The 21,558-nt window shown below is 42.2% G+C and overlaps 2 protein-coding genes across 2 annotated transcripts in view; both read left to right on the top strand.

Annotated features, from left to right (window-relative positions):
- The first annotated feature begins 1,638 nt into the window (after positions 1-1,638).
- tmem97 (transmembrane protein 97) lies at positions 1,639-4,643 on the top strand. The gene is made up of 3 exons (XM_026193623.1): positions 1,639-2,365; positions 2,441-2,585; positions 4,179-4,643. Exons 1-3 carry the CDS (start codon positions 2,084-2,086, stop codon positions 4,451-4,453), a joined length of 702 nt encoding a protein of 233 aa, XP_026049408.1. The 5' UTR covers positions 1,639-2,083; the 3' UTR covers positions 4,454-4,643.
- Positions 4,644-6,105: 1,462 nt separating this feature from the next.
- Positions 6,106-21,558, top strand: part of ulk2 (unc-51 like autophagy activating kinase 2) — a 36,622-nt gene continuing 21,169 nt past the window's right edge. Inside the window, exons 1-5 of the mRNA XM_026193337.1 lie at positions 6,106-7,274; positions 11,180-11,272; positions 11,456-11,497; positions 19,257-19,289; positions 21,374-21,410. Of these exons, the coding sequence (XP_026049122.1) occupies positions 7,185-7,274; positions 11,180-11,272; positions 11,456-11,497; positions 19,257-19,289; positions 21,374-21,410 (295 nt within the window). The 5' untranslated portion in view covers positions 6,106-7,184. The remainder of the gene's footprint in view (positions 7,275-11,179; positions 11,273-11,455; positions 11,498-19,256; positions 19,290-21,373; positions 21,411-21,558) is intronic.

Below are 21,558 nucleotides of genomic sequence, written 5' to 3'. Positions count from 1 at the left end.
TGAGGTATTTGAGTTAAGCTGAGTGATAATGTTAGTGTATGTGTGTGTGTGCGTGTTTATCAGTCAGTCCCTTTTTGCTGAGGAGACGGATGGCTTGTGGAAAAAAGCTGTTGCACAGTCTGGATGTGCGTGCCCGAATGCTTCGGTACCTTTTTCCAGATGGCAGGAGTGTAAAGAGTGTGTGAGAGGGGTGTGTCCGATCAGCCACAATGCTGGTGGCTTTGCGAATGCAGCGTGTGGTGTAGATCTCCTCAATAGAGGGTAGAGAGACCCCGATGATCTTCTCTGCTGTTCCCACTATCCGCTGTAGGGTCTTGCGGTCTGATATGGCACAGCTCCCAAACCAGACAGTGATGCAACCGCTCAGGATGCTCTCAATAGTTCCTCTATAGAAGGTGGTCAGGATCGGTGGTGGAAGCCGGGCCTTTCTCAGTCTTCTCAGAAAGAAGAGACGCTGTTGGGCTTTCTTGTGCAGGGAGCTGGTGTTGAGGGACCAGCCGAGGTCCTTCTCCAGGTGTACACCCAGGAATTTGGTGCTGTCAACGATCTCCACAGAGGAGCCGTTGATGCTCAGCGGTGAGTGGTCGCCTCGTGTCCTCCTAAAGTCAACAACCATCTCTTTTGTCTTATCAACATTCAGAGACAGGTTGTTGTCCTTACACCAGTCCGTTAGTCTCTGCACTTCCTCTCTGTTGAGGGAAGTGCAGGCTGAGGGTCGCAGATGCCAACAGACTTAATAAACTGATCCGTAAGGCCAGCAATGTTGTGGGGATGGAGCTGGACTCCCTCAAGGTGGTGTCGGAGAGGCGGATGCTGTCCAAGATAAAGACAATGTTGGATAACACCTCCCACCCACTCCATGACATGTTGGTCAGTCACAGGAGCACGTTCAGTGAGAGACTGAGATTACCGAAAAGCACCACTGAACGACACAGGAAATCATTCCTGCCTGTGGCCATCTCCCTGTACAACGCATCCACTTAACACACTGTTTGCTGCTACAACTACACATGTTTCTTTTCCAAATATTTATTTATAAGTGACTTATGTATGTATGTATGTATATATATGTATATATTGTACTATTCATAGTTAGTGTATTGTCTGTCTTGTCTTAATGTTGGTTTATGTTGGTTTATAATGGAGCACTGTAACAAAAAATAATAATTTCCCCCAGGGATCAATAAAGTATTCTGATTCTGATTATCTGTCATCACACATCTGCTTCCCAGCTGTTGCAGCTAATCTAAGCATTAAATCACTTCCACTTTCCCACACTGTCAAGCTGATTGTGACATCACTGGTCAGCCTTCATTCCCTGCACTTCAAAGCTCACTGCGCATCTGTCATTCTCCCCATCACCAGCTCTCACATGTCACTCAGGCTCCATTCAAGCCTCCATCTTCATCTCCACCACCAGCCTCTAGACTCCGGGGTGTCCTGCCCTGGTCCTAATTCGCATGGCCACTGGGATTCTGTTCTGCTGTGATGGGCTATCGGAGATTAACCACCAAATACCACAAACACACAGTTTTCATTCTAAGATGAGCTTTACCGCCAAGTATTGTCATATAGGAAAGGGGTTTTCTTCTGCACGTGGAAACTGGACGATTTGTCTCCAGATGTTTTTCACAGGAGGTTTTAGCTGGAAAACGGATCAAGAAAGCAGGATTACTAACAAGGTATAGGTAAGGCAGATAGAGAGGTTTAAATGGTTAATTATTCATCTGATTTCACATTGATCCGTGTGTTTGATTTAAGTGGACTCAGTTACTGAATTTTCTGACAGCTCTTCTGGCAGTTCTTCCACTGACTGAATAAAGTAGGTCTTAAGTATATTTGCAGTCATAAGTCAGAGACTGCACTCCGTTTATATTTAAATTTTTGTCTCATCTTTCCTTTGCTCGGATTCTGCTTTCTGAGTCTAAAATCTCTCCAAATAACAGAGCTATTACCACCAGCACAAAATTATCCTACATACTGGATCTTTTCTTAATGCTGTAATGAAAACTGTAAAATACTACTACTACTACTACTAATAATAATAATAATTCCTACATTCACGAGGAGCTCGTAAAGCGGCATGCGCATTCTCCACTGTGGGACGAATGGTGCGTTCAGGAACGCCCTCATGTCATTCTCGCTAGCCAATGGGATCCAGCCTGGGAACAGGCGTTTCAACGTTGCACTGCTTCCTCAGCGGACTTGGACCCCGTTTCTGCCGTTATGTGCACTGAGTAAGTCAGAGATCATGTCTCTCCGTGTGTTAGAACTAATCTTCTTCTTCTACTTCGCCACTCATATTCCGATCACATTATTTATTGACTTACAAGCTCTGCTGCCTGAACACGTGTACCCCCAACCGGTGAGTTACTTTAAATAAACACACACACGCACGCACATTTCCAGCTACAACTTAATGCACACTTTTCCCCTCCAGCTGAAGGACCTTCTGAAATGGTACGCAGCCGACTTCAAAGACCCCATGGTGCTGGACCCTCCGGAGTGGTTCAAGTCCTTTGTTTTCTGCGAGGCTTTGCTTCAAACACCGTTTTTCCCCATTGCAGCGTACGCTTTTCTGAAAGGTCAGTTAACACGAAAAGTGGCTGGTTGAGCCAAACTTTACTAAAATCATCATAATAAATCAAAGCTACTCACCCACCCAGCCAACCGCGCACTTTCTCAGGTCAGCTGCTCTCCTAGTAGTGATGGGTCGTTCGCGAACGAAATGGCTCTTAGAGCCGACTCCTTGAAGTGAACGACGGGAGGTTTTTTTTTTCTTTCTTTCTCTCACCCTCTCTCTCGCACTTTTTTTTTCTGCTTCACTCGAGCCTTGTGCTTTACGCTGAGCAGAGGGGGGAGGGGCGGTAGTTACTCAGTAGCACAGGAACAGAGCGGGAGGGAGAGAGAGAGAGCAGGGACAACAACGTGACATTAGAAAGGTATAGTAATCATCCACAACTATTTTCAGTTGCAGATGATAAAGGATTCAGAAAGTTTATTCATGCAGGTCCATATGACAGAGAATGTGCATCTTCTTTTTGTTTTCATATTTTAATTTATATTTAATTGTGTTGTGGTTTGTAGTGTTTTGTGTTGTTTCATTTTAAATTTGTTTAAAAAGAAAAAGCTGAACATTTAAATAGTTAAAAGTTGAAATGTGAATAGTTGATTTTTGTATTATATGATTTATTTATTACATTTTATGTGGAGTGAATAAATAAAAGTATATTTACAGTGGCCCCTACAGACAAAGCACGTACAAACTCCAAAACACGAAAAAATTCCAAAACACGTAAAAACTCAGAAGCACATAAAAACTCAAAACACGTACAAAAGAACAACAGAAGTGCTCCAGGATGCTAGGGCGCAGTGTTGAGCTTTTGTTACCTACTGGCTACACAAGCCAGCAAGTACCAACGACCGGATTTGGTGTGTGGTAGTAACAGGTAAATGAACTTTTTTTTAAATTATTTGAATATATATACGAGTGCCTGTGTATAAATACACAAACAATACACACATGCTTTCAGTTGTGTAATTTAAGTGATCTAGTAGCTCTGCTTTGGAAGTTCAGTTCATGCTAGAAATGTGTTTTGGAGTTTGTACGTGTTTTGTCTCTAGGGGCCACCGTATATATTTATATATAAACATATAAATAAAACCACTTTTTTTTACGTTAGTAATTCCTTTTGTGCATAATTTTATATTATTGTTAATAATAAATTAATTAAAGCAACAAAACAACCCGAAGATCCGGCCGGAGCCGAAAGAGCCGGCTCTTTTTAGTGAGCCGAACCGAAAGAGCCGGATCTCTAAAAAGAGCCGGAAATCCCATCACTATCTCCTAGTAGGACAGAGACGCTGGTCAAAGGCGACCTCTGTCGGCCTTTATGTTGCCTTACCATCAGACATCTACTGCCTCAAGTGTTTGTAACCAAACTGCAGCTCAGCCAGGGGCGTTTCCAGGAAATGACCAAGAACCAGTGAGGGTGGAGAAAATGTCACCCGGGCCACCACCACACTGTATTATACACACAAATAATAAAGATGAAGGGAATTGAATTTTCTGTGCTTGTTGGAAACAAACAAAACGTCTGCATTGCCTTGGATGATTCACAGACTTGGCGTCACAGGTTTTCTGTGTCTTACGTCCTTTCTCCCAATCGCTCAAACAGGTGGTTGTAAGTGGATCCGGATTCCTGCCATTGTGTATTCCACACACGTGGCCACCACATTGATCCCAATCCTCGCCCACATCCTCTTCTATCAGTTCCCTCTGAAACCCAATCCTGGTCCTCAGACTGTCCAGGAGCGCTGGTTGCTAGTCTCCATATATGCACCATACCTGTTGGTGCCTGTGCTGCTCCTCCTCACCATGCTGATGTCCTCGACATACAACGCCTCCTCTAAGCCTGGGAACGTGTCAGCCAAGGCCAAGAAGAAGAACTGAAGTGCCACAAGACAATATTATCTAATTTACTGTGATTTTAAGAGATCTTTTTCTACATTTGTGAATGTATGAACATGTATGTGTAAGTCTGTGTGAGTCACACCGTTTATCAGGAAGAAGCTGCCGTCGTGAACCATTCAGAACTGTCACTTTTAATGTTGACCTTTCAATAAAATCCATATTATTGTGATTTTTGTTCTGATGTTTCTCTTTGGGTTTAGACATACCCCTATCTAAATGATCTAGTTTCTCTGTTTCAGGAGGCTTAAGCCCATCCTTTGTACTATATCTCTGCCTTATACAGGAACATAAACCATTTTGGGTTTTTTTTGTTTTGTTTTTTTGGTGGGGGTGGGGTGAGGGGTGCTTATTAAACCTCATCTTCTTATTGGTGCTGTCAGAGAGGCTAGTGTAAGATACAGGTACATGTGAAACTTCCAGTCAGGATGTTTGTTTTTGAACACTTAATAATTAGACAACAGATCATCTTCACTGGGAGTCTAATTGACATTTCTCATTTTAAAGGACTCAAAGTAGAAGATGAGCCTGCAGTAATACTGCAGTAATGATATTATATACAGATATAATGATGTAGAAATTAAATAGAAAGGCAGACTTTGTTTACTGTTGTGACTTTTAGCTATTTAAACATCCTTAATGAGAAATCTATACATGTCACCTTTCTTCAAGCCAAACACTCAGGAGTGGTGCGTCACATGTAGATAAAGGGATAAGCTGTATTTGTTCGTGGAAATGCTTTGTCATCAAAGAGTTTAAACAAACTCTTGTTTTATCTCTTATATTGATTTTCTTGTCAGCTGTTGATCTTACAGTTGTTTTAAGTCGATTAAAAATGTGCTCTTTTGCCCACTGACCCTGCACATACATTTGAACATCTCCCGTATCACACTGTTCGGATACAGTCAGCTAGATAAAAGGCTCCACTAAGTGAACGTTTCTTTCAGTAATTCAAGTTGTTCTTATTATTAATCTTTTATGGCGTCTGTTTGGCTGTGTTTTTACAGCGCACCTCCACGTCTCCAGGCTCTCTTCCTGGAAGGGTGGAGGCTCGCCTTCACCTCCTTCACAGAAGGGATTCTGGGTGTGTGTGCCAGTCCTTAGTTACAAAAGACATTTTTTTTAAGTTGTTGCACAAGTTAAAATGTCCACTCAGCTTTGTCCTTTTACTGCTATTTTTCCCAGCCCCAGAGGGTGTAGACTTTAAACACTAAGCAAGACAAGATGTGTCGTTAATAACAGTGTATGTATTATTTTGCTGACAAACGGTGGTTTTTCCCCTCTTTTAAATATATTTGCTGTCATATTGTATAGTTACATATAGTTAGATGTTTAATTAACCCCCTTCACACACAACTTTTGTTGTTTAACCATTGTTAAAATATCCATTGTTTCACGTTTAAATAGGATATATGTCAAAAAACACTAATAAAATATATGAGCTACATGTGTTAAAGGCAACATCCTCCTCCTTCACCCCTAATTTCCCAGAATTCATTGTGATCATTTTTTAAAAATAAGAATATCAACTAGAGTTAATCTAAACAGCCATCAAACATCGTTGATAAAATGTATCGTTTTATCGCTGTGAGTCTTATTTGTACGAACAGTCCTAGACTGCCGGGACTAACCTTTGCAGCGGAAGGAAGGGTCTATGTTGGCCTCCGCGGACGGAGAGACTATAAAAGGAAATATGGCACTAAGTTTCTGTATTGTTTAAGTCAACGGCAGAGTAGGCGGCTCTGCTGTATTTTGAGAAGTGACAGCACTGTACGGGGGTTTAAATACTGCACAGTATATGTACAGGCAGACTTACAGTCGTTGCGTTTGGAAGCAGATTTAATCGAAGGCGACAGTTACTTCCAGAGGCAGCGTTAGCTGTCCTGCCAGACTCGACGACGAAGGAAACAACGAAGTGTTTTTGTTATTTACACGGATGAAATTTATACTAACCGGGGAGACGTCTGTGTTTTTCCAACAGCTCTTATGGACCTGGGCTTGCTGTCGAAGAAGACAGATAATAGGGACTAACAGTCCTGTGTTGATGTTTTACGCTAACATGGTCTGTGTATTAGCTCCCTGATGCTGGCTAGCTTCATAGGTTGCTACGGCTTGTATGTTTTAGCTTGAGTCTGGATTTATTGTCAAGTATCGGGACAGGTATCCTTACGTTCTTATACTTCTTAGTATGTTCCTAGGCGCTGTTTACATGACGCTTGGTATAGCCAAAGGGCTATATCACTGTCAGGCTAACAGATAGCTCAGTGTCTGCATCTGCAAGATTGGCATCATGTAGACTGTCCCTCTGAACGGGTTAGGTGACCAGGACACGCAATGTGCTAGTGAGCGTCCTTAGAGTGCTTTGCAAAGCTGGATTGAAGCTACTGAACTAGGTGAACGAGTGACAGCTGGCACGGATATAGTTTAGCTCAGACTGAGTTAGCCATGCTTAAACTCGTCCGTTGTGTGTGATATTGCAAACATCCCAGCCTGCTTGGAGGGCATGTGAATGCATCATGTCCTGGCTGCATCTCTTATTTATGCAATAACGCACACCAGAGCAGCCTGTCATGAAATAATTCCGCAGTGCAAGAAGCAGCAGCACCATCAGGACTCAGTCGATAGCTTGCCCTGGGATTTTTTTTTCCTCTAAAGAGGACAGCGTCATCCAAGGATAACCAACTGTGCCCAGCTGGACCATCGGTCATTCACAATGGAAACTGTGGGAGATTTTGAGTACAGCAGAAAAGATCTGGTTGGACATGGAGCCTTTGCTGTGGTGTTCAAAGGAAGACACAGGAAGGTAAATAAATCAGTTGCACATTTGCATCCCCTCCTTTACTTCATCTTGCAGGGAAAGGGAGAGCGAGCAGACAACTCGTTTGGAAATCTGGGTCAGTCAGTAGAACTGGGGACTGCTGCTCTGCAGCACTATATCACCCTTTTTTGTGGGGAAAGATAATATTTTCAAGCACTTTCATAACTAAACCCCTGCATCCTGGCTGATGTAATGTGGAGTCATGCTGTGACAGGTGATTATGGTGCCATTTCACCGGCCTGATGGGAGGTGCATGAGTGCATTTATGCTATTTCGTTCATTCATGATCGAGATGAGTCAGGCAGCTGTGAATGACTTGCTGACGTACTAAGGCAGGAGGGAGCATGGGGGGTGCAGTGTTTTTCCTTTTGCCTTTTTAAGCAGAAGAGCTTTACTTATGTAAGAGCTGCACAACATTCATTCACACTGAACCACAGAGAGATCATTAAGCTCAGAAAGTGGATTAAATTGCTAACATTTCCCGGAGTGGGGCTTTCCGTGACAGAAGAAGCTTAGGATGGGGTGGGTTTATATATGTGTGACAGAGATGCAGGCCATGACATCACGGTGGCCCAGTGCTACTGGTGTGAAACAGATGGTCCTGAATTCCTGAACTGAAGCTGCATCAGAGCATCCCCGGAGCCAAGCTTCTATCTCACTGTGACAATCGATTACCAGCTCAGAGCCTGGAAACTCTGAAACATATGTGTCTGTGTAAACAATCCCTGTGTGTGGTCACATGCTTCCATGTCAGGTTAAAACAGACCTGGCATGTGATCAGTGTGTTTACTATTTTAGTCCCATCATCTGCACTCTGTTTAGCCTATTTATAGGATTGTGTGGGCTCACAGGCGCAGGACAGTTAGAGGCACCTGGATGCATCAGACCTAATGGATTGATTCATTCCTCGGGCGGTGTTGGATGTTGCATATGGTCTCATGTTGCACTGAAATATCAATTTATTATGCAGAGTCTGTTCACAGATAAGATAGACCGGGGGCTAGTTTGAGAAATGTCTTTTGGCTTCTGTGGGTAATTCCCCCTCGAACTTTGAAACAACAAATGTCGGAAAAGAAATAAATGTATTTGGTGTGAATATCACACTTTTTCACTTTGTGTTTTATTCCTAGACTTTATATAAATGATGTAACAACTGTGACATCGCCCACTGGTTTTGGACTGCATTTAAGACCCTCAACATTGTCTCTGCTGCCCTGTTGTTGTTGTGTTGTTTTTTTTTTCAGATAGAAATGACCATATTTGGACTGTTGGGTGGAGAGCTATGTTATCAGCTATTGCTAGCAAGTCAATAGGAACAGTTCAGCCAGCCCAGTTAGTGGCAATGAGGTGACAGATATATGACTGCTGTATTTTTTGAGGCGAATGAATATAATATACATTACACCAAATATGTTATCACCTTAGAAACTACCAAAATCAAATTCTTTCTGGTATTTAATGCAAAACAAGCACCCCCTCCTTTCAAAAATAAAGGGGTAATTTTCCTCACCCAAAGTGGGTCTGTAGGGGAGGACTGTGCAAGTCAGCGCTACCGGTCTGTATAGATAAGACAGTGAGTTGTTTTTACCTGATTTTTCTGGCCAAATGATAAACAAAGGTTCATTTTATTTTATGTGAAATACGACTTAAATGTATAAAAAAATAAAATTAAGATTAAATTCTGTAAATCTGTAATTGCAGTTTTCCTTTGGGGCCATGCTGTGGGTGTGATTTTGTTTAACTCATGTTAGAATGATGCAGAATTGTTACATTTTAAAAATGCTTTCTTAACTTTTCATAATAATATAACAAATTATAATATTTTCTCAATGCAAGTTTTATTCTTTGAAACATGAATCGTAGAGATGTATTCATAACCACTGGTTTTAATTGACTGGATGTTGATCTACCCAATGTTTTCAGGACAAGGACATTTCAAATTCAAATTCTATTTGTCACGTACACAGTCATACACAGTACGATATGCAGTGAAATGCTTGGACAACTGCTCGTGACCTAAAGAAAAAAAGGAAAAGGCTATGAATAAGATAGGAAATAAATATGAAAAATTAAAAAGGGTAAATTTAACTAGGAAGGAATAAAATATAAAAAATTAAGGTTAGAAATGAAATAACTGTACAACACAAATTAGAATGAAGGGTAAATTTAACTGGGAAAGAATAAGATAAAATATATAAATTAAAGTTGAAAATAAAATAACTGTACAACAAAATACACAATAGACAGTATAGAACTATATAAGAATGTATGAAGGTATATATATATATTTTTTTATATTATACGCGCGCACACACACACACAATAACAGCAGCTGTACAAGTATTAACTGGAAATGAAGAATATAGTGACCAGTGTTGTGCGATCCACATCATGTCTTGTGCAGTGCAAATATGCTTAAAGTGATTTTAAACTTTGTGTACAATGAGTGGCTCGCATAAGCTATGAAGAGCGCTGCTCACAGTGCTCTGGTCCTACTTTCAGCTGTCCAGTCTCACCTTCAGCTATATCTGGTTGCAGTGTTATTGACTATAATCTCTTTGATGCTCACAGGTCTGTAATCAGCTGTGATTCATAAATGAGATAATGCTTTATCCTGGAAAATGAACACGTGCTTCTGTCGCGCTCAACAGGGCAAATCTGGTGACTCCACCTTTTCATAACTCTTATGTGGCAATTAGCTAGGTTTGAGCAAATACATTTCCTTTATATTGTACAATAAAGGCATCCTGATCCAAGAGCTCATCTGGAAACAAGATATTGCTCTAACAGTCATCTGAGCGCCTTGTCACTGAGTGCAGAACCTTGCTGTCAGAAAGCCAGTTGACCCGGTGTCACTGGGACAGCTAAAATTTCCTTCGTCCTTCACGAGAACTTGTCCACTGCAGTGCCAACAGCATTTTGCATGTGCTAGAAAAATCAAAGCCATATCAGTTTAATTTTGAAGTGTAAATTCACATCAATGATAAGATGTAACCTTAGATTTTGGAGAAAAATAAAATCTAGAGTTTTTGATGTGTGGCAGAATGTTTAGCCAGATAGCCACAGGGGTTAGGGTTGCCATCATTGATGAGGACCTGGAAATCAGGGGGATAAATTTGGCTGCTCTTGCCTTTAAAGTTAATGGACTGATTAGATTGCTGTCTGTAAGTCTCATGCCTTCTTTGTGGTTCATGCTGACTCATCGGCACGGTGTAGGGTATAGAAAATACACTTGTATGAGTGTTTGTGACAGGGTGAATGAGGCTTGTATTAAACAGTGCTCAGTGTAGAACACCATGCAAACATTCGGTCAGTTAGACAGAAGTTGATGTTAAAGATTCCCAGTGTGGTTCGAAGACTTCTAGGGCATCCTGTAAACACAGATTGATTGGGCTGAGCTTATGACCTCACGTACATATTGCTATTGTGCTCACACTGTCCGTTATCTCTCTTTCACCTCCACCTCCAGTCTTGATCTTACATGATAAAGTCTGTTACCTTAGCGTGCCTCGTCTAAAACCGAGGCAGTGTTTGCTAAGACTGAATAATAAAACACTCTGGTAGAGCTTTATCACACACTAAATCCCACATGTGTGTTTCTGTTGGGCTGTCTCCGAGGTATATTGATCACAATACGAGTTGGCCAGGATGTTACGGGTTTCAGGTCAACAAAAATATTTCCTGAGTGAAAGGATGGTTGCCTCTAGCCACAACTAACTCATGCACTTTCTCTATTGGTTTTAAGTGGTCAGCCTGCAGCGTCAAGGAACTCAAAACCTCAAGAGGAAACGTATGAGTGGCAGCATTAAAAATTCAATCTGAACTGTTGTGCAGGAACATCCTTGTTAACTTCTCACGTGATCTGTTTCCTCTTGTTTTGTGTTGTGTAGAAGACTGATTGGGAGGTGGCCATCAAAAGCATTAACAAGAAGAACCTGTCCAAGTCCCAGATCCTTCTTGGGAAGGAAATCAAAATCTTGAAGGTGAGCATGACCCTGAATTTAATTCCCTCCTTTTTTCCTCTTTACTGGAGTCGACTCGACTTGAGCGTGCACCTTATAAAATCCGGCCCAGATAGAAACATGAATGAAAGTGACCCGATTAACTTCCGTAGGCTAGTTGATGCTCCTGCTAATGCTTTTCACTTTTCTGCTCTTTTTGCTCAGGAGCTGCAGCATGAAAACATTGTGGCACTTTATGATGTCCAGGTAAGTTTGGGAATCTTTTAAAGTAATGTACGTCTTTAGTGTTTGATTTAATTTTAGTATGCAGCTTCTTTAACTACTGTTTCATCGTTTGTTTGTGTCTGAGAGGATGAGCTTCTAAAGTCCGTGGTAGAAAAACAGAAATTTTCAAAATGAACCTTCATCCAAAAAGATCACCAAGCGTAAGAATATGTTCAGCTAGCCTAACCTGGGATTGGCTATGGTTCAATGCACAGGCAGTACGTGAAAGCTGGATGAAGCCATATTAAAGTTACACATTGGTTTACTGTTATTTCAAGCTGCCAGCATTTTGGCCATACGTTTAAACGGATGTGATTGAATGATATTGTAGAGGTGCGGATTATCAGGCTGCGCTGGCAGTATACTTATCCGTTGGTAAGTTAGAAATGAACATTTGTTAGCATGTTATGGACATAATTCAAATGTATGTTGCTAAATAATGTGAAAGTAAAATGTAAATATATCCTCAAACATGAGTCACATCTGCAGCTGTTGTGATTGTGAGATCAGCAGCAACTGTCTCTGATAGCTATGATAACATGTTATATGAATTTCAAAAAAGAAATGATAATGTTGTTGTTCAGTGCCACATATAGCATAAGTCATGGACGCTTAGGATGATGAACGGGTGACACTAAACTGTTATGATGCCGTAGATCTTTTGTGCCAACGAGATCACGCACGCTGTCCTGGTTATCACACCGCTATCTTAATCACTTTATTTGGGATCTCTGAGTATTAAGAGCTGAGCAGCAGCTTGTCTTCTTAATCTGATAACTTTGGCACAACTAGTCAGAATTTATCTTAGTGAAGGGATCATTAAGGAATGTTTAAATAAATAAAAATACTTTGGTTAAAAAATTATTTTATTGCATTAGTCACTTGGTCTTGTTGTTTTGCCGTACATAGGCTTTCCTAGATGGGAATATTGATGACAAACTTAGAGGCAGCTGAATATTGTTACAAAGTGTATGTGGTTTTTGTCCATCCACAAACATGTTTGCGGGCGTTCATGCGCCGGCGTACGCCCTCGGCCTCGCTACTGCCACAGATGCAGTTTCTGCTGGAAACGCTGAGTCTGTGGGTAAACTTGTCTGTGTTTCTAGACATGAGTGAACTCAAGCAAAACTCCTAGTGAGGGTAAAAAATCTGATTCTGAGCTCGCCTGCTTTACTCTGATCTCAGCTGTTGGCATTAACAAAGCAGCTCAAGTTCACAAACTAAGCCTGTTAACCTCCTTAAATGTGTCAAAGTGCATTAGTGTTATATGATGGTGTTAAAACCGTTAACTCTGACAAACACAATAAAAGCTTCCAGAATTCCTGAATACAATCTGGCGGCCATGTGACTAATTACCCAGAGTGCTTTGCAGTTACAGTTAAGTAAGTCTATCATTTTGGCCTTTTCTATGGCTCACATGCACATCGAGCTTGATGTGAAAATGCTGTTATATGCATTTCTAAGAGTAGATCACAGCACCACAAGAAACTAGTCGTAATATGTTGCAGTCAAATTAGTAGAAAAGTGTTTTAATCTGAAAGGCCAACCTGTCAGTGCAGTCAGTCTGCTGCTGAGCTGCCCATGTTCACGTTAGGAGGAAAACAAAAACTTTAGCTTACTTGTGTAACCCCGGTTCTCAGAGTAGCATGACTGCAATGTCTCACTATTGGATGCGCCTCCCTGCGTATTCCTCAAAAGCATTTATCTCATTCCGCCAATCCTGATTGGCTGGTGAAGGCGACGGCCATGTCGGGCAGAGCCATCCACCCTTAACTAGCTTGCGCTATTACACGGTGGTTATTCAAAAACCTCTTCTCGCTTCGGAGCAAATCTTAAACTTAGCTAGCTAGCTTAACTGTCCACAGACAGGAGTGTTAGCTGTTTCCCGTCGCCAGGCGCTTGCTACCTTTGCTCATCTCTCCTGAACCCGGATCTTCACCACAGATCGGGCATCATACCATTTACCTCCGGTTAGATCCCCTTTAGACCTAACAATTATACATTCATTGTTAGTTAGTGGTGCTGGTTTCAGTCATTAAGGAAATGTACTGTTTATATGATTGGGGAAACCTGCTGTCAGCTGAGGCTGAAGAAGAAGTCACTTAGAAAACACTACGTCCAGAAGGACGGGGTCAGCGTTTGTGGATTTCTTTACCTGGACGAGCGTGCGTCGAGACTGGAGTCAGGAGAGCCTTTGATTGTATTTTTCAAAGCTGTCTGTCTGTAGTGTTTAGCAGTGGTTGAGCCGTAGATAATGTTGTGATGCATTAATGATGGAGTTAGTTTCCTACACAGACTGTTGTTCACTGATGGTGGGTGTGAGAGAGGCTGTTCTGCATTTACTCCACACATGTTAAACAAATGTTTGATTTTGAATTTTTTAAAGGCAGAAAACTTGCAGTCACGAATAAATGACGTGATTTACTCCACTTTGCTGATGTCTGTCACAAGGCGAGCGCACAGTAGGATGGTTCTGACAAGAATGCTGAAAAACCCGTTCTTCAAACTGCTATGTTGTTTATATCCTCTGTTATATTGGTTCATATCAGCAAGCAGTAAAAAGGTTCTGTTTAGATGTCCAGAATTGGCTGTAATACCATAACTACTAATTTACCACTTCAAATGTGATGGTGAAGCACATCCCACATAGCAATGGTACTTCCTGTGTTTGCGTAAGCCTCCCTCTGGGATCCTGCTGGTCAGCCTTTCCACCGGTCCACTCCTCCCACCATGTCCTCATCCCTTCATCACCCATCCACTCTCCTGCTGATGTAATAGATCTCTTCCACAAGCAAGTGGCTGAGGAACCCATTAGTCAGGGTGCGTTTCCAGCAGGGATGAGATGTTCAAGTTTCTGAGTTTCATATTTAATCAGGTGTTTGGGGGGAGAAATGGTTACATCATGAGAAAATAAGAGACTCACATAAAAGAGAAGGCACACAAAAAGTCGTGGTTGGTAGAGGTCAGTGAAATTATGAGATCATCCCACTGATACTTGACTTTAGTGTGCAAATCTGTTTATCATACTGACAGAATTGGGGTTTAAAGAACCCAAACCCAACATGATGTTTGTGGCATGAGATGAGATACTGCTGCTGTTTTTGGCTTAAAAGCATTTTAGTCACTCCCAGCACTCTTTCAGTTGTGTGGTTGCAGTTCCTTCGTACTCGTACACTTTGGGTCGTGATTTTGTTTACCTGAGCTCTGTCACCTCTTGCTTGCATGTCTGAGACGGTCACCAAGCTTTGCCTGTCACCGCTTCAGGCACAGTGTCTCCGTGTCTTTTCTTAGCAGCTGCATCTTTTTTTACTGTCCCTTTAGTGTTCCCTGTGCTAGCAGAACAATGCTGCGTGGCAGGCTGGGCTCCCTTGGCGGTTATCTGTACTGTCTGGTGTATTACAAGCCTGGCAGCTGTCACTTCCCATTATTTATACGTGATATATATTTCACTTTACCCCCCAGCTCCCCCACTTGACCTGTTCCCAGCTCTATTAGCTGTTGTTTGAAGCATGTGTTGTATGTATGGGCTTACCAGACACAACAGGAAATGTGACCCAAACCAACTTGTGCAACCGTCCTAGCCGCTGTATTAGGAGCATGGAGCAGAGATTTTCTGCTTCTTATGGTTCCACTACCTTAATATTTCATCCCAAGCCCACAAAGCAAACTGGCAACAAAGCTGGTTTTACATTACTGTGGCAATCCTGTATGAGCTGGAACTGCAGAACATTGTGAGTGATAACAGTACACACAGTGACCTACTGCTTTTTTCAGTAGGGTCATTTGGAAAATGCTAGCTCGATGGTCAGTGAAAATTTAGATGTGGAGATCAAGCGATTCTAGCTCACAGTGCTGTTTGTGTTCACACTGCTTTGGATCTTTATGAGCACCATATAGATCATGTGCTTGTTACTACACACTTAGTAGAACAGCTTACATCCCTGTGTATGTTACATGTGTTCACTCAGCATCCACACTTTGACGAGGGACTATATTAACGTACAGCGTGGCATCTCAGCACTTCTCGTGCTAGTTGCTGATGGCACAGAACAGTCACAGTTCTTTCATGTTTTTCTCTGCTGATTTTCACTCTGGTCATACTGTAGAATCTAAATAAACTTCTACATATCTTTGGAAACCTCTACATACACTAGAGTGTGCTAGCTTTTTTGGATGCAGTGAGTCACAGATGTACACAGATGCACCAGCAGCCTCTCAGAATAGCTGTGTGCTGACAGAAGACTGTGTAGCTGGATGTAGGAGTCTGCACCTTTGAAAGATTGCAGGTCCTTGGGACCAGAGCTGTAGTTTGGAGGAGCTCTGTTCATTTGCTGTGTTTAATGACAGCCTCAAGCACACAGCTGATTGGCTTACAGTCCTTGTCCTCTACACTGTTGATGTTAAGCGTTCTGCAGCAGCGTGAGGTAGCCTGGTCTAATTATAAGGTGTCCCGTGTCAGGCTCCTGGTTCCTTCTCCTCTCTAACGCTGCCGCCACCACAGATTTGCTATTTGGATTCTTATCGATGGATGGATGGATGGATGGATGGATGGATGCATAATAATGGCTGATTTCATGGTTTCACTGAATTCCTTCTCGTCAAATGAGAAACAAGACGACTCAGAGAAAATGTGCTCAGTCAACAAAAAGTTGATTGTTGTTCTCAGCACATAAGAATGATGTCCAACTGAGTAATTCCTGCCTCCTGACAAAGATTTGAATTTTATTATTGAAAGTTCTACAAAAGGCTAATAACTGGACACTGAGCAGATCAACATGATTAAAGCAGGACAGGTTCTGACTGGTGTTAAACAGAGGAAGACAGGTTTTTGGTTATTGAGAAAGCTGCTCCTAGGAACGTTGTGTGCTTGTTCAAGGAGGGTCCCTCCAGCCTGACATGTGTAAAAACATCTGGTATAGGGGCTGTTTTAAGGAGCAAGAGGCACATTTCCTCTTAGCTGCTGTTTTAGAGCTCGTTTGAGTTTTCCTAGAAAATCGTCCTGTGTCTACATTCTTTTTGCACAGCTTTGCTTTCCAGACATTTAACTGGGTAGAAGATCAGAGGAAATCACTGTGGCTGCTCACTGGAGCACACAAACATATGCCCAGTCATCTGCTTAGAACATGTACATGTGTCTGTTTAATCACCACGTAAGCATGAGCGCACACAGTCACATGATGTTCAGTACACATGTTGCATAAGAAGCTGACTGAAGGTCTCAAGCCACAAAATACAAGCCTGTGAAACTGTGGGTACTGTGTGTCAGACTGTCTTGGCCCTTAATAAAAGTGTATTATTGGCCTTTTTGTTGTACATGCACTGACCTGTTGCAGTCAAGTGTATATTGATGTATGAGTGAACTGGCATATCTGCGTAATGACGCGATGTTTCTCTTCCTGCGAAATGATAAACATCCTGTCCTGTGTATCTGTGACTGAGCAGCTGTGATGGTCAACAAGTGATCCTGAGTTATTGTTCTAAACACATCATTAGTTGTTTTTTTGTTTTGCTCCCTGCTGTCACTTACACAAGCCATCTGTCGCGTTGTTCTCCCGTTGGTCAAACGTAGGCTTTTCTCGGAGCTGAGTTCCCTTGAATTATTCCAGTCTTTGTGAAGAACCTGTCTCCTGACCTCCCGCTTCACCGTGCACCCCTGCCCTCTTCGGTTTGACCTTTCCCCATCCCCCATATAGTTACATAACCGTGCACTCCTGGAGTTGGCATGATGTAATAGTGGAACAGCTAACCAGGCAGTATCTTGTTTTGGCTCACATTGACTCATTGCAGTCCAAAGTATTTTTGCATTCATGTGAATGTGCTCAGCGCCCATGTATTGTGTCGTCAGTTATCATGCGAAGCAGCCAGCCAGCTGAGTTGCTTGTGAAACGGCTTCTAAGTGCTATGTGTGTGTGACATGGCTATGATGTGAGAGGAGGAGAGAGTCTATTTATGTCATAGTTGTTTTGGAAATTTTGTGCTGGAAGGCGATGTTTTTGGAGCCCAGCCCAATCCACCCATCAAAATCCAAAGTTCACCCGTGTTTACATCAGAAGCAGCCAGTGTGTGTGAACGGTACATTCTAGAAATCATTTATAAATGGTCAGAGATTGTCACTTTTATAACTGTGAGCTGCTACTTCCTCTAAGCTCTCACAGACAGAGGCTGCCCTATGTGCAGTCGTCACCACCTGCCTCTTGAAATTCATGTTGTTTCTTACCAATGGGCAACGCGCCGAAACCGAAGCAACTGCTGCAGCCAGAGACGGTAACGTGTGAAGGGCCCGAACCGTCATGGATAAAACGGATCAATCCCCAGGCAACAGCTTCACTCCCTGCTGTTTGCTAACCTCTGCTTTCTGTGGATGCTCAAACTTGTTTGTGTAAGAGTGTTATTTAGTCATGTCTGCTTCATAACTAACCTCAGTGTCTCTGAGGTTAGTTATGAAGTGGGCTTTGTGATGTGACTCTTCTTTCACTTCCCCCTCTTCAAGATTACGACCACATTATGTAATCCCTCCTACTTGACACACCAAGAATGGATTCGGCTGTCCCATCTCCCTCCAACATCTGCCCCAGCTGGTGAAATCATTGGTATGGAGTTGGAAAGGATTACTTAAGAGCTACCTAGAAGACACAAAACACCAAAGCCATTTATGTCGGGGTCACACACATCAGCTGACTTACATGGTGTCACCGTGCTACAGCGAGTAGTCGTGTTTGTTGTGTGGCTCGATAAGCTGAGTGAATCTCATGAAATGCTAGAGAAGAGTTGTGTTGTGACTGAAATTGAGCCTCAGGGCCTGATCTGTGTTTAGATGAATTTGATACATTGGCGCTCACAATTTTATGGCTCTAAAGAACAGAACATATAAGACGCCACAACGTTGAGTTAAAATGTTGTTACTTACGAAGGACAAACAGAAACAAAAAAGATGGCTGCCCATATGGCTAAACAAACAAAAGAGGAGGAAAACCCAGAGTCAACCACACAGTGGGCCGTTGGACTGAGGCTGCTCCTCTAAACTAGTTTAGATAAACCAAACTGAAAACAGGAGTGCTGGTAACCGTCAACTCATCCTGTACTTAAACTAAGCTAACAGCAACAGAAAGATAAAGCCGCTGCTGATGGAGGTCAGTGGGAACGACCACCGTGCTGTCTTATGTGGTTAGGCTTCACCAACCAATCAGCACTAAGAATAAGTCAGTGAGAGCGCAGGTTAATAAGAGCAATGCACTGCGGTCACATGATCAAAGGATGAAACAGTGCAGAGACTTTTACAGATGATTTTAATCATTGGAAGCTACTAAACAGAAGCGTCATCATGCAAATATAATCATTTGACCTGTTCATCTCAGTTATGTCCACTAATTGGTTTCCATAGTCACCTCTTTACTTTCATCTGCCGCTCGTGCGTGACGTCAGCAGCTTGGCAACGGGTCAAAATTTCCCTCAGAAGTTGGCAACAACGTTTTCTCAGTTTCCAAGTCGAGTGGGCATTCTGGTGAACGTTCCCATTCAGAACGATGTTGCAGATTATTCTAACATCACGTACATGCATAGTAAGATGGAAGTAATAAAAATGCAGGTTCAGAAAAAGCCAGGTCTGTTATAAATGGCATCTGCAAGTAGTTTGGGTACGTTGTGTTTTCTCCAGTGGCTGTTTTGTCGTGTGTGTTTGGAGCTGACAGCTGCTGCAGGATAAATGGCTGCTGTAACAGATTCTGTGTCTCCTCTTTTCCAGGAAACGCCCAACTTTGTTTTCCTGGTCATGGAGGTAAGTATAGAAACATGACACTGTAGATAGTTGGAACATATGTGTTTTTTAAACACAGTAATGATTTATGGCCAGATGTCAGCATGTGCTCTTTCCCTCTGTGCTGGCGTAGGCTTCACTAATGTTCTGTTGTTGCTGCCTTTTTTTCTCTTAACCTCCTGATGACCTCACTCTGTACACGGTCTCCAACTTTCTGCACTTGTGTTGCAACACTCGGCTGGCTGCAGGATAGAAAACAAACCATCTCAGGGTTCTCTCTGACAACAAGCCTCTTTTCTAAGAATCAGATCTGCCTTGGCTTAAAATCTTGCTTTGGAGTTTTTAGGACATTACATTGTTAGAAACGTGACTTTGTTTGTCCTACAGCGAGGTTACATTACTCTGAGGATGTTGACATAACAGTTTTGTCGTCCATTTTCTTCCGCTTATCCGGGGCCGGGTCGCGGGGGCAGCAGCCCAAGCAGAGAAGCCCAGACCTCCCTCTCCCCAGCCACCTCCTCCAGCTTGTCTGGGGGTTTGTCATCATATGTATGAAAATTTTCAGAGCTGGCACTAGCTGAAGATTGGTGGAGCTTTGCTAATTAATTCTTATGGATATATTTCCAACTTCCATCCTTAAGAAGGAATAAGCACCACCGGATCATCAGGCCCTCGCTGGAATGTTAAGTATGAACTTGCCCTGGCCAAATTGGAGCTGTGCCCTCGTGTTTTGTTTGGGTGGAGAAACCTCGTCTTGTTCTGGTATTGGAAACATTAACCATAGGCCCCAAGCAAATGTGCCAGATGCAGTCCCAATGAAGAGAGCATTGTATTTACTGAACCCCGAGTCTGGAGGGGATAATATAAACAGTGAAGCTGTTAGAACACTGAATATTTCTTTGTTCATTCAGCAGCAGACATATCTTTGAAAACTGCTCTGGTATATTTATATTAGTGTTTTTTGTTTGTCTTTTAAAAGACCTGCCTACACAGATGAAACAAATAAAAGCATCTGTGTAAGCAATACAGGCGAAATGACTGATGCTCATCAAATGAACAAATAAAGTTCTACAGTTTGAATGTCAACTGACCAAAATCCACCAGTGCAAGTCTCTCTATAGAGTTGGTTTGTGATATGTTTACCTTCATTAGCACATGGTGCTTGTTGTTGTTACACTAAAGCGTTTGAGTGCATATTTTAGATGTTTTTAGACCCAGGCTTCAGTTGTTAGGTTGGCCAGTGTATGGAATTGTTACGTTACATTAATTACATCGTATACTTTGTTGGGATTAAAGTAAAAGGAGATAAGAACTACTAAATAAGTTTAAAAACCATACTAGCCTTATGTTGTTCAGCTGATATCTAGTCACAGATAGTCATGGTTAACCAAGTTGCCCATCTCTCTCTTCCAGTAGTAATGGCTGATGACTTTTCTGGTTGAAATCCAGCTTTCCATTCAGAAAACAAACAGCCTCTGGAAGCGCAGGATCTTCCCACAGTCGAGTTTACACTTATGATGATTTGAGAGTCAAGTCAACTAAACCCCTGTGGGGTATTTCAGGACAATGTTAGTCTGTGAAGCTCCACTGAACATGATGTAAAGTCAGCCCCTGTTTATCCTCTGCTGGAGGCAAGCCAATTGCTTTAAAATGCGTTATGGGTTGGCTTCCACTGTTACAGCATCAAGATGCAGCTTTTCGAAGGATTGTGTCATCCCTCCACTACAGATCAGAGCAGGGAAGCTTTTTGATCACCAACCGTCTGTACCTGGAGCTCACAGATTAAATGGAAGCAGATCCTAGATCAGTTTTTTTCTCAGCTTTTCTCATAACAGAGTATTATAGCCCTTTCCTTTAACTCACGGCTGCAGTCTCATCTGCCCCTTCTTCTTTTCACTCATGAGAAATCATTTCTCTCAAGTGGAGTTGTCAGCACTGGTAACCTTTAAGACATTTAGCAGGTTAACTAATAAACCTGCAGTAATCTGGACTAGGATTAAAATAAAAGCATGCCGAGGCACATGTATATGCATAAGGAGCCAATCAACTTGTTGAAACTGAATGTAATTGTTGCTGATGGTGTTTGTCTGTCTTTGCACACACAGTACTGTAACGGAGGTGATCTTGCAGACTACCTGCAAGGTAAGCATCTGTCTGCCCCACACACCTATTATTGTTCATCAAAACAAAGTAGCTAATGTAACTGTTGATATTATGATTATGTGTGCATGCAGTGGTGTATCATATCAGCATGTCTGCTCGTAAAGCAAAGAAAATAAAGGAAGTGTGA

Source organism: Astatotilapia calliptera, chromosome 14 (assembly GCF_900246225.1).
Source record: "Astatotilapia calliptera chromosome 14, fAstCal1.2, whole genome shotgun sequence".
In the NCBI taxonomy this organism is placed as follows: Eukaryota; Metazoa; Chordata; class Actinopteri; order Cichliformes; family Cichlidae; genus Astatotilapia; species Astatotilapia calliptera.
Note: the sequence above shows the minus strand (reverse complement) of the source record. Positions and strands in the feature narration are given on the sequence as shown.

Bases quoted from the DNA above. Each gene is read 5' to 3' on its own strand.
- tmem97 (XM_026193623.1), top strand. From the start codon at position 2,084: ATGCGCATTCTCCACTGTGGGACGAATGGTGCGTTCAGGAACGCCCTC. The intron at 2,366-2,440 runs GTGAGTTACTTT...TTTCCCCTCCAG, and splicing joins AACACGTGTACCCCCAACCG to CTGAAGGACCTTCTGAAATG. The intron at 2,586-4,178 runs GTCAGTTAACAC...TCGCTCAAACAG, and splicing joins AGCGTACGCTTTTCTGAAAG to GTGGTTGTAAGTGGATCCGG.